We start from the raw sequence: 14032 nt of genomic DNA, 5'->3' as shown, positions 1-14032 counted from the left end.
AATTTTGTGCAGAGATTTAAAAGCTCGTGAGAGAGTTTTCATCAGAGCTGCCTCCTGGTGTTATTACTGCAACAATATTATTTGCTATATTCCTCCATTTTAGGTGCCTTAAGCTGAAATCCCCCAGGAGCAAGATGTTGGGTGCAGGAGCTGGAAGATTTTCCAGACAGTGGTCAATTTTTAACAGCTTTTCCTGGAATTGCTGGGATGTTGCATCCGGAGGCTTGTAGACTACCACAATGACTTGGTTTTGGTTCTCGACCTTTACTGCTAAAACTTCCACTACATCATCTGAGGCATTAAGCAGTTCTATGCAAACAAGTGACTCTGCAATGTACAGGCCAACCCCCCTCTTTTGCCTGTTCACTCTGTCACATCTGTATAGGTTGTAACCTGGGATCCATATTTCGTTGTCCAAGTGATCCTTTATGTGGGTCTCAGTGAAAGCCACGAACATTGCCTTTGCCTCTGCAAGCAGTCCACGGATGAAGGGTATTTTGTTGTTTGTTGCTGGCTTTAGACCCTGTATATTTGCAAAGAAGAATGTTATCGGACTGGTGGTATTGTTGGTACTGGGGGGGGGGGATTTTTTTTCCGGCATTAGTATCTGTATCTGTTGGTTTGGAGTGGAGGCCATCGACTGTGGTTCCACTCCAGGAATGACTGGATTTGGTGTACGATTTCTGCCATTTCCTGCCAGTTTTTTTTCCTTCCTGGCACTAAAAAACCTCTCCCTCTTGAGTGGCTGTGGCTACCCAGGTTTTCCCATGGCCTGGATGTTTTGTATCTTTTTGTCCCCTTTAGATGGTATGCCTGGCAATTTAAGTTATAGCACAGTCTTTCCTGTACTGAAGAGGTACACAGTTCAGGGTGAAAAAGCTTACAGGAAGGGAGTTTGCATTTTCCTGTTGTCATATGGGCATGGCATTTTCTAGGGTGGTCATAGTTGCACGTCCCATCTGTTTTTCCAGATTTCCCATGCCAGCAGATACCAAGTGCATAGTATGTGCACAGGCTTGGTTTCCGTTTGCCTTGGGTTTCTGTGACTGTATTCCCTGTTGGTGCATGTTTCCCTGTCTTACTTCTATCCTCCCTAGCACCAACAATGGAGCTCCCACCAGTTGTTTTTGGTAATATATCCTCACTATTGCTAGTGGAGTCCTCTTGTTTGCTATTTCCTGCGGTATTTCTAGTTTGCAATATTGGTTTTATCTTATCTTTGACTACACTTGTTTCCCTACTATGGCTCCTGTCCCCTATGAGGTCATTTATATGTATTCCTTCCTGCGTATAATTCCCGACTACCTGGACAAAATCTCCAGCTTCACCATTACTGTCTCCCAGGACAGCATCTCCAGCTTCACCATTACTGTCTCCCAGGACAGCACCTCCAGCTTCACCACTACTGTCTCTCAGGACAGCACCTCCCACTTCACCATTACTGTCTCCCAGGACAGCATCTCCAGCTTCACCATTACTGTCTCCCAGGACAGCACCGCCAGCTTCACCATTACTGTCTCCCAGGACAGCACCTCCAGCTTCACCATTACTGTCTCCCAGGACAGCACTATCAGCCCCACATTTACTGACTACCAGGACTTCATCTCCAGCCTTACAGTTTCTGACTACATGGCCAGTATCAAGGGCAGTACCATTCAGCCCAGACTTTTTATGTTCCCATCTGTTGTAGAAAGCTTCCTGTAGTCGTTTCCCGAGGTTATTGCCGCCACGACTTAGTCCCTGGTTGCTGGCTTGATAGATCAAGTTGTTGGTGCCGCCAGCAGTCCAATGCATGTATCACAATACAACTGATCAGATGATTTGAAGAATTTGTCGAGTTCCCTCTCGAAGACAGCTGAAAAGTTGTTCGCAATTCTTATGCATTAATAGAGGGTGTTAAGTCTTGTTCCCTTAAAATTTATTGAGTTCTCTTTCCTTGACTTACTCTCACCGCTTCCCTGTTGTTCACCGGAAGTATCTTGCCAAGTTTATCATCATACTTAGTAATTTCGACGTGCGGGTTTGGGACCAATCCCTTCATTATCTTCCAGGTGTAGACTATGATGCACTTTTCTCGCCTATGCTTCGAGTAGTACAGTTCTAGGGACGTCAGGAGCTCTCAGTAATTTAGGTATTTGAGTTTATACAAGCTGTGAAGATTCTCTATATTTTCTAACTCGGTAATTTCGCCGGCTTTGAAAGGGCCCTTATTACACATCAGAGAGAACGAGTGACCTGACTAATGATCTGTGTGTAAATGAAATGTTTGGTAAATGAAAGTGTAGTTCTAGACTGCACCTACTACACTTGCTTCTTTCCACTGTCTTACATTAAACATCTGTGCCGTTTTTACCATTCTTTCTTTTACGTGTTCCCCATTCATATTAATGGTATACAATATGAACAAGTTGATTAGTAAAGCATGTTCAACACTTGGGTATCCTATTCCGAAGACATTTCGCCAACCAGCTGCTTTATCAGTTTAATACAGAGGTTAATGGGGGTGATGAAACTGGAGACAACAGATGGCGAGGTATTCAATCTCTCAGCCTACATGAAGATATTCACCACCTGAGTTCAGATGAATTTTAAAAGCATAGGCGGGTAGATGTGACACTAGTGTAAGAGTGAGACGAGGTGCTGCAGTTAAACGCATCATGGAAATAAATGGTATAAAATACCGACACAGTGGAAAAATAAACACATGTAGTATAATGTGATCCTTTATTGACAACGTTTCGCCCACACAGTGCGCTTTATCAAGCCTGTAACTTGATAAATCCACTGTGTGGGCGAAACGTTGTCAATAAAGGATCACATTATACTGTATGTGTGTTTATATTAACGCATCATCACCGTGGGCGGATCCCACTAGCAGAAGTCATGACCAATATTATTATAATAATCATGGGGAAGCGCTAAACCCATAGGATTATACAGCACATGGGGGAGGATTCTTTCAGGTATACAGAAGTAAGATCAGGGACAAGATAGGCCCACTCAAAAGTTCCTCGGGTCAGCTCACTGACAGTGATAAGGAAATGTGTAGAATTTTTAACACATACTTCCTCTCAGTTTTTACACAGGAGGATACCAGCGATATTCCAGTAATGACAAATTATGTAGAACAGGACGATAATAAACTGTGCACTATTAGGGTCACAAGTGACATGGTCCTTAGGCAAATAGATAAATTAAAACCTAACAAATCCCCAGGCCCTGATGAACTGTATGCAAGGGTTCTAAAGGAATGTAAAGAGGAGCTTAGCACACCTTTGGCTAATCTTTTCAACATATCACTACAAACTGGCATGGTGCCAGATAAGTGGAAAATGGCAAATGTGATACCTATTTTCAAAACAGGTGACAGGTCCTTAGCTTCGAACTATAGACCAATAAGCCTAACCTCCATAGTGGGAAAATTTATGGAATCAATAATTGCCGAGGCAGTTCGTAGCCACCTTGAAAAGCATAAATTAATCAACGAATCTCAGCATGGTTTTACAAAGGGGCGTTCCTGCCTTACGAATTTATTAACTTTTTTCACTAAGGTATTTGAGGAGGTAGATCATGGTAATGAATATGATATTGTGTATATGGACTTCAGTAAGGCTTTTGACAGGGTCCCACATCAGAGACTATTGAGGAAAATTAAAGCACATGGAATAGGAGGAGAAATTTTTTCCTGGATAGAGGCATGGTTGACAAATAGGCAGCAGAGAGTTTGCATAAATGGGGAGAAATCAGAGTGGGGAAGCGTCACGAGCGGTGTTCCACAGGGGTCAGTGTTGGGCCCCCTGCTGTTCACAATCTACATAAACGACATAGATGAGGGCATAAAGAGCGACATCGGCAAGTTTGCCGATGACACCAAAATAGGCCGTCGAATTCATTCTGACGAGGACATTCGAGCACTCCAGGAAGATTTGAATAGACTGATGCAGTGGTCGGAGAAGTGGCAGATGCAGTTTAATATAGACAAATGCAAAGTTCTAAATGTAGGACAGGACAATAACCATGCCACATATAAACTAAATAATGTAGATCTTAATATTACGGATTGCGAAAAAGATTTAGGAGTTCTGGTTAGCAGTAATCTGAAACCAAGACAACAGTGCATAAGTGTTCGCAATAAAGCTAATAGAATCCTTGGCTTCATATCAAGAAGCATAAATAATAGGAGTCCTCAGGTTGTTCTTCAACTCTATACATCCTTGGTTAGGCCTCATTTAGATTATGCTGCACAGTTTTGGTCACCGTATTACAGAATGGATATAAATTCTCTGGAAAATGTACAAAGGAGGATGACAAAGATGATCCCATGTATCAGAAACCTTCCCTATGAGGATAGACTAAGGGCCCTGAAACTGCACTCTCTAGAAAGACGTAGAATTAGGGGGGATATGATTGAGGTGTATAAGTGGAAGACAGGAATAAATAAAGGGGATGTAAATAGTGTGCTGAAAATATCTAGCCTAGACAGGACTCGCAGCAATGGTTTTAAGTTGGAAAAATTCAGATTCAGGAAGGATATAGGAAAGTACTGGTTTGGTAATAGAGTTGTGGATGAGTGGAACAAACTCCCAAGTACCGTTATAGAGGCCAGAACGTTGTGTAGCTTTAAAAATAGGTTGGATAAATACATGAGTAGATGTGGGTGGGTGTGAGTTAGACCTGATAGCTTGTGCTAACAGGTCGGTTGCCGTGTTCCTCCCTTAAGTCAATGTGACCTGACCTGTCTAGGTTGGGTGCATTGGCTTAAGCCGGTAGGAGACTTGGACCTGCCTCGCATGGGCCAGTAGGCCTTCTGCAGTGTTCCTTCGTTCTTATGTTCTTATGTTCTTAAGGTATTTAGGCTGAATTCAGGGAACTGGAGCACAGATCCAATTCCCTAGAGCAAGAGCCCCTCACCAGCGTCAAGGAGCCTCCCTTGAGAGGGTCATGACCAAGAGTTGAGCAATGTCACCGTGGGTCCCGCCCAAGGTGACTATGTCCTCTACTGCTGCATTTCATTTGTCACCTATATAAGTGTCTATCTTCCTATGCTTAAGATTCATCTAAAGGTGCTGAACGCCTTTATCTAGGGTGAGATACTGACCACCTCGTCTTCTACTGTCTCCAGTTTCAACACCTACAATAACATTTATACTGGATTAATAAAGGCACTGGTTGGCGAAACGTCTTGAGAATGATGATACCCAGGTGTACATGTGCCTTATACATCAACTTATCACTAGTGTACGCCATTACTGCTACCATGGGCCAGTAGGCCCATGTTAGTTTAACATCTTCATTATGCACCCCATACCCATCCTGTGAGCGGTTGTCAAGGATTACAGAGGTACATAATGGGTCCAAGGACTGGACCCCAAAGTTTTGATAACTGAACAATATAATAAGGTAATGAATCGTCTACACGTCTATACACGGTTACAATCATGAACAAATCATAAAGTAATAAGGCCCATAGTAGCAGTAATGTACACAACAGTTCTGTTCTGAACTCCTGCCTATACACGCAGTTCAGTGCATAGTTCAACCTCTCAGTATGTATATTAATGTCCCAATCACGTTTAATGAACAACAATGATGCCCTCCAGAGAACTAGAGGCTACACAACTCATTCTTGCACTACAATATTCATGCTGATTTGAACGTTTCCTGGTTACCCTCGTCGACATCGAAGCTACATGCATCGCAGCCTATCTTCTATTAATTTGGTTATTTGTGGGTGAATATGAGTCTTTATAGTTTAACCTAAACGTACCAAATATAATTTTATGGAAATATATTTTAAATATGCAGGAAGCGTTAAGAAACTGACGTGTACCTGGCAAGACGTGGTGGATATGGGGGTCAGCGGGACACCAACAGCAACAGCCTGGTTAACCAGGCAAGCACCAGACAAAGCTGGCCCAAGACCGGCTCGGAGTAGAAAAACTCAAAACTGACCAAAGGTATATCAAATGTATGACTAACGAATTAAAATGAGGCTAATTTGTGCTCCACCAGCCCTACCATTAGCTCACCTTCATAGGCAGCGGTGAAGCCCTTGTGGCCGTTTTGGTTGACAGAGGTAACGTAGGTGACGAGCATTCGGCTTCCCGTCGATATTATCGTCTCTGGAAGTCTAAGGCCCCCGCAGAATCGACCTGAGGAAGACAAGAATGTTGCTGTTGTTAGTATATTTCCCAGAGTAAAAGGCTACCCGACACGAGTCGGTCAGGAGACGAGCACTGAGTGGTGCTGACTATCACACGTTATATACACTGATGAATCTATGCAGGAGTCTACTGGAAGGGCTGCATCTGCTCTTGTTGCTATCTCTCTAGATGATAATTACAAAAACTAAGTTGAATTAAGCGGAAGAATTAAAAATTGGACTTGTACACTGCAAACCGAATTGTTTGCCATCATGATGGTGCTCAAGTTAAGTTACGACACTGAGTTTAACTCTATGATTGTTGCTGATTCTATGTCATCACTGAAAGTTCTTGACTCGCACACTGACTAATAACATGCTCATTGGAGAAACCTGATATGGATGCTAAAAAAAAAATCAGGGAAAAAGGATTTAATGTACAATTGTTACGAACTCCATCACAATTCTGATTACTCCATGGTAAAGTTGATATATTAAAGCCAAAAAAAAAAGAAGGAAAATGTAGAATATAACTTTGGTGTATCTGTATCTAACATTAGGAATAATATTAGGTTTAAAGTAAATAATGAAACAATGCAGTTAGAAGCCGATAACATGAACTTAGATAAGTACGCTTGAGCAACTTGTAATGTGAACAGACCGATGTTGCAGCAGCCAGGTTCGGGCTTGGTTATAAGTACTTCTGACAATCTGGCAGACACAGATGATCAAACCAACGTTCCACGTCGTACAATTCAAGAGTAGTGTTCCTATTAAGTCAAATGTCTGACCGAATATACAGTAGTATTCGTATAAAACGTTTGCAAAATCACTGTACAGCACATCAGTATTTAGCTTGTCTTTCAGTGTTTCCAAGACCATGTCGTAATGTCTAGTAGTTGTGAAAGGCAGAAGTTGCCTCCTTTGAACTTATGCTGCCCTAGATTGTGCAACTGTTGTGATTCCATGTGACCGGCAATCTTGCTTAGGACTCGTTCAAAGATTTAGATATTGTGTTAAGTTGGCGCTATTGGTCTAGTTTTCCGCCATTACTTCACTGCTACCTTTGTGAAGTGGGGAAATATCAGAATATTAATTAAAGGCTATTTTTTTATGATTATGGAGTTCAAGAGTCTGGTTCTGGCGCGGACCCATGTTCGAAGTCCTTGAATCGAATCTAAGTGCCTTTCATTTCCCTAAGCGCTGTGTGGCCCCTATGGGGGCCACACAGAAGTCATGGGCATACTGTCAATGGCTTCTAGGTCAACTAGGCAAAGGGCTACAAGAGAAATTTTTGGAGATGTCGGCTATGTTTCGAGTCTCGTGAAAAACTCAGTCGTCCATGAGTGGTTCACTAATCATAGTCGCATTGTGGTTTCAGTATCTCACTCGTTTCCGTAATGTCATCACTGTTTTATCACTAAGAACTCTATACTGGATGTGGTTTTCGCCCTGGATTTTGCGCACTAAAAGATGGTGCTGAATATCTCAAATGAAAAGCGGGCGTGCAATGAATACTCTAAGATACAATAATAATAATAATAATAATAATAATAATAATAATAATAATAATAATAATAATAATAATAATAATATCTATTTCTACAAGTACGAGGCATACAGGCGTAGCTACTATATACAAAGCCGCTTATTATGCAGAGCTTTTCGGGCAAATTAGGTTAATTTTGTCACAGGATGCGACTCACACCAGTCGACTAACACCCAGGTACTCATTTTACTTTTGGGTGAACATGGACAACAGGTGTCTTACGGAAACACGTCTTAATGTTTTCCAGCCGTACCGGGGGAATCGATCCCGGACCTTAGTCTGAGCTGTGTGCTAGCGATCCAGCTACGTTACACCTTTGTGTCCCTTTACACCCTCGTGTAAAGGGACCAAGACTCTTCAAGGGCACTTACCAACACACACTGTCTTCAAAAGTAATTTAATTTACTCAATTAGCCCCTAGTCAGTCTTGGGAGCATAGCGAGGACTGAGTGTAGCTAGCACCAAAAACCTAACCTACCAGACCATCAACCATGATGACTGTCCTGAGACCAAATAAGGATGAGTCAACTCCCAGGAACAATCTACAGGTACATAGCCAAGGTGCCTCGTGTACTAGTTTGAGTGGAGAGGTACTAGTCTGTTAGGTAAGACACATATGCAACAGTTAGGTATCTTTATTTCGAAACGTTTCGCCTACACAATAGGCTTCTTCAGTCGAGTACAGAAAACTTGATAGAAGCAGACGATGTAATCAGTCCATCACCCTTGAAGTTTTGAGGTGGTCAGTCCCTCAATCTGGAGAAGAGTCTTGTTCCATAGTCTGAAACAATATGGAGTAGAAGTGACAGGATGGACTGATTACATCGTCTTCAAGTCTCTTCTGCTTCTATCAACTTTTCTGTACTCGACTGAAGAAGCCTACTGTGTAGGCGAAATGTTTCGAAATAAAGATACCAGACTGTTGCATACGTGTCTTACCTAACAACCTGTCGGTATTTTATACCATTTTAATGTTCAGGTACTAGTCTCTTCCCCTCTCCACCTGTGCAGTTACTGTATATGTGTATAGACAACAAAGTCACTCGAGAACCAGCTGAAAAATCACTTTGCAAATAGAATATTCAATTAAATTAGAAATGACGCTGGGATGACCTGACGTTAACGCATTTCTGATGTTTGTTGAGCAACTACATTAGGACGATCATTTGACAACGAGGCAACAGAATTAATGGTAGAAGTGGCAGACTTAGGTGGTTATTAGTCATAACAGAACCGGTGGTAACCAAAAGTAGAACCACTGGTACACAGCTCTGAGTGGCAGTGGTATAAGACGGGTATCTAAGATGGAAAACACTACTAAATAATTTGAGCTAGTTTTGGGTCAAGCCTGCCACTCACTTCACTTTCGTTTTCCTTCTCTCTCACTCACTTTCACTCTCCTGTAAATGCTACGCCATTTTTCTAATTTGGTATGGTATATTTTTTCCCTTTGTTGTCATGCCGACAGTGGCCGAAGTGGAGGGTGGGACAAGAGCCTTCTGCTTTTCTATCCTCGACTCTTACACCTAAACATAGGACAGTGGGAAAAAAATACACAAATGCAGTATAATGCGATCCTTTATTGACTACGTTTCGCTCACAGAGTGGGATTTATCACTACGTTTCACTCACTGTGTGGGCGAAACGTAGTAAAGGATTGCATTATTTGTGTATTTTTCCATCATGTCGGTATTTTATACCATTTATCTCCAAAACTGGAGAGCCCTTAGAGAGCAGTAGCTAGTTCTAAGTAGACAGACTTGGTGTTAACTCCGGAGTCGAGTCGAATCGAGTCGGTCAGTCAGTCGGTTCTTCTCACTCGTACCATCAAACTCACATTACGATCCCTCTATCTCTATCACCAAACAAAAACATTTCTTGTGTGGTAGCTTCACAACTGGAACCCCAACGTTAATGACCCTTAAATATCCCCCTTTATCCCCCTTACACTAGTAGTCTCCCTCCAGCTGGTGACGACCCGAAATGCTCTGCATACTAAGGGGCTTTCTGCATGCACACCTAAATGTCACCCACCTCTGTACAAACTTTGTATCATGCTGAAATAAGGAATTTAATCTTTGGTTGGTAATGATCAAACACTTCCCAGATCTTTATCTTTCATTACCCATGTTCTCGGCGGTAATGAACACCTTTAACTGGTTAGAGGTCAAACATCCCTACCCATAATTCCATCAGCCCTAATCCTATTCAGTTGTAATGACCCCTAAATATCCTGTGATGTAACTTTGATGAGTTTTGAGTCTTTCTACTCCCGGAGCTCGGTCACTGACCAGGCTCGTCTGGTGCATGCCTGGTCAACCAGGCTATTGCTACGGAATGTCTGTTGCCCCACATATCCACCTGGTAAGATACTTGTCCAGCTTCTTCTTGAAGACCTCTACACTTGTCCCAGCAGTGTTTCTGATATCTTCTGGTAAGATGTTGAATAATCTGGAGCCACGGATGTTGATACAGTGTTCCCTTATTGTGCCCACCGCACCCCTGCTCTTCACTGGATTTGTTTTGCACTTCCTCCCATATCTCTTGTTCCAGTATGTTGTTATGGCAGTGTGAAAATTTAGACCAGGCCCTCGAGTATTTTCCAGGTATATATTATCATTTTTTTCTCTCTCTCTCCTCCGCTCTAGTGAGTACATATTTAAGACTAAGACACTATCAGTAATTTAAATGCTTTACCAGCTCTATGCAGGACGTAAACGATCTCTGATTTTGTTCCAGCTCTGATATTCCTCCTGCCCTGAAAGGGGCCGTCAACACTGAGCAATATTCCAAACGAGGGAACACTAGCTATCTGAAAATTGTCACCACTGGCATTATTTTTCTAGTTTTGAAGGTTCTCATTACCCACCCCGTCATCCTCGTGGCTGTCGTGACCTTTGTTTTGTGATCTTTGAAAGAAAGGTCAGCCGATATAATTATTCACAAGTCTTTCACGTGTTCCTTTCGTTCTATTTGACGATCCTTTTTAGTTTTGTATACAGTGGTCGTTTTGATTTCTTCATTCTTTCTATACCTATGCAGTTGGAACTTATCACCACTGAACGTCATGTTGTTTTCCACTGCCCACTAGAAAACACTGCTTATATCTTTTTTGTAATTTTTGCGTCTTCTACCGAAGTGACCTTCATGCTTATTTTAGCGTCATCTGCAAATGATACAAAACTGCGATGGGTGTTTATCTCAATGTCTAATATGAGGATGAGAAACAGCAGAGGTGCCAGGACAGTGCCTTGGGGAAATGAGTTTTTTACCTCGCCGATGCTGGACATTTTACTGTGGCAACGTTTCGCTCTCCAGGAGCTTTGTCAAGCTGTTGCCACAATAAAATGTCACATTAGTTCCACTTGTGTCCTTTTACTTTACATATTGTCGGTAATTCTACCAACATGTTTACTACTATTAAGTGTTAGGAACCCGAAAATACACCTTCCTATGGCCTTAGGCCATAGAAAGATAAATTTTCGGGTTCCTAAGGGTCCATTGCCCTTATTTTAAGAACATAAGAACGAAGGAACACTGCAGAAGGCCTACTGGCCCATGCGAGGCAGGTCCAAGTCCCTACCGGCTTAAGCCAATGCACCCAACCTAGTCAGGTCAGGTCACATTGACTTAAGGGAGGAACACGGCAACCGACCTGTTAGCACAAGCTATCAGGTCCAACTCACACCCACCCACATCTACTCATGTATTTATCCAACCTATTTTTAAAGCTACACAACGTTCTGGCCTCTATAACTGTACTTGGGAGTTTGTTCCACTCATCCACAACTCTATTACCAAACCAGTACTTTCCTATATCCCTCCTGAATCTGAATTTTTCCAACTTAAAACCATTGCTGCGAGTCCTGTCTAGGCTAGATATTTTCAGCACACTATTTACATCCCCTTTATTTATTCCTGTCTTCCACTTATAAACCTCAATCATATCCCCCCTAATTCTACGTCTTTCTAGAGAGTGCAGTTTCAGGGCCCTTAGTCTATCCTCATAGGGAAGGTTTCTGATACATGGGATCATCTTTGTCATCCTCCTTTGTACATTTTCCAGAGAATTTATATCCATTCTGTAATACGGTGACCAAAACTGTGCAGCATAATCTAAATGAGGCCTAACCAAGGATGTATAGAGTTGAAGAACAACCTGAGGACTCCTATTATTTATGCTTCTTGATATGAAGCCAAGGATTCTATTAGCTTTATTGCGAACACTTATGCACTGTTGTCTTGGTTTCAGATTACTGCTAACCAGAACTCCTAAATCTTTTTCGCAATCCGTAATATTAAGATCTACATTATTTAGTTTATATGTGGCATGGTTATTGTCCTGTCCAACATTTAGAACTTTGCATTTGTCTATATTAAACTGCATCTGCCACTTCTCCGACCACTGCATCAGTCTATTCAAATCTTCCTGGAGTGCTCGAATGTCCTCGTCAGAATGAATTCGACGGCCTATTTTGGTGTCATCGGCAAACTTGCCGATGTCGCTCTTTATGCCCTCATCTATGTCGTTTATGTAGATTGTGAACAGCAGGGGGCCCAACACTGACCCCTGTGGAACACCGCTCGTGACGCTTCCCCACTCTGATTTCTCCCCATTTATGCAAACTCTCTGCTGCCTATTTGTCAACCATGCCTCTATCCAGGAAAAAATTTCTCCTCCTATTCCATGTGCTTTAATTTTCCTCAATAGTCTCTGATGTGGGACCCTGTCAAAAGCCTTACTGAAGTCCATATACACAATATCATATTCATTACCATGATCTACCTCCTCAAATACCTTAGTGAAAAAAGTTAATAAATTCGTAAGGCAGGAACGCCCCTTTGTAAAACCATGCTGAGATTCGTTGATTAATTTATGCTTTTCAAGGTGGCTACGAACTGCCTCGGCAATTATTGATTTTCTATGCAATCATCCCATCATCACATTCGTCAAATGCCTTTGCAAAATCTGTGTACATCACATCAGCGTTTTGGTTGTCGCCCAACGCCTCCGTAACTCTGTCATAGCAGTTCAGTAGCTGTGACAAGCCTAAAATCATGCTGGTTTGGATTATGCCGATTGTGTTACTCCATGAAATTTGAAACCTGCCGTCTCATCACTCCTTTCGAAGATTTTTATGATGTGGGAAGTTAGGGCTACTGGTCTGTAACTTTTAGCTAGTGCCTTACTTCTTTCCCTATGCAGAGGAGCTATGTCTGCACTCTTTAAGGTCTCCGGTATTTCACTTAGATCTAGGCTCTTTCTCCAAAGAATACTGAGGGCTCGTGCTAGTGGTACTTTGCACTTTTTTTTTTTTATAAAGAAGGCATTCTATGAATTTAGTTCAAGTGCTGAGTGCGCATGATTTCAATTTCTTTTTCGAAATCTATGGGATTAGTACTGATGTTAGTTGTTCGCACGGCCTTCTGCTGGGGTGAAAAATGTTCTGCATTCTCTACCTTACTGTCATTTAGTGGACTCCTAAATACACTGACTCATACTGTACATTTAGAATTTTGCTCATTCCCTGTTCATCGTCAGTATACGAGTCTCCTCTCATTAATGGTCCAATTCTACAGGTAGTTCTTAGCTTGAATTTTGCATACGAATAAAAATAGCATTGGGTATATCCTGGATGACCTTTTGTTCCCTTTGTGATTCTTCTGTTTGATATGACATCCTAAGTTTTTGCTCTAAATCAGTGATCTCTCGGCTAAGACTATCTTTCCTTCCTTGCGACATGTTTGCTTTTAAACAATTCGGTAACCCGTTTTCTTCTTTTGTACCATCTCCTACTAGCCACCCTCTTTCCCCCTCCCACTAACCTCCAAACCTAGTTCCCCATTACTACTTGCCCCAAGAAATCGTAATAACACGCTTGCAAACAACGGGACGGGTGGGGGTTTGAAGCCAACGGAAGTGACCACAAATGCTTGCATTTGTGGTCACAGTGGTGGCCCATGCAAACCTCCCTATGGTTTATAAATATACCTAGTTGGATCAATCTTATTGTAGCCAGTTAGCCCAGTGGCTTACACACTGGCCTGGAGTTTTACGACTCATTCGCCATAGGTTCAAGCCCCATATGTTCCGTGGTTTCCCCCATTACTAACTTCTACAGGGCTTGAATATATAGTGGTGTAAGTGTTCGTTGAACAAGCCTGGCCCAAGACCGGGCTACAGGAGTAGCAAAACTCTCCAAAAAGACACATTGCACTGACAAGTAATTACCAAGACGTTTCCCCTTTCCCCACTCTCGCCCTGTGTCGACTTACAGAGCGAAACGTTGTGCAAATAAAACTATGTTATACACAGCCTGTGTCTTCTTCACCCGGGTTAC

General features: G+C 42.2%; 1 protein-coding gene across 1 annotated transcript in view; it reads right to left on the bottom strand.

Moving 5' to 3' along the window:
- LOC128687037 (protein tolkin) overlaps positions 1–14032 on the bottom strand; it is a 449316-nt gene that overhangs the window by 132809 nt on the left and 302475 nt on the right. The window contains exon 9 of the mRNA XM_070082113.1: positions 6030–6152. Within this exon, the coding sequence (XP_069938214.1) occupies positions 6030–6152 (123 nt within the window). The remainder of the gene's footprint in view (positions 1–6029; positions 6153–14032) is intronic.

The sequence above is a fragment of the Cherax quadricarinatus genome, chromosome 7 (assembly GCF_038502225.1).
Source record: "Cherax quadricarinatus isolate ZL_2023a chromosome 7, ASM3850222v1, whole genome shotgun sequence".
In the NCBI taxonomy this organism is placed as follows: Eukaryota; Metazoa; Arthropoda; class Malacostraca; order Decapoda; family Parastacidae; genus Cherax; species Cherax quadricarinatus.
Note: the sequence above shows the minus strand (reverse complement) of the source record. Positions and strands in the feature narration are given on the sequence as shown.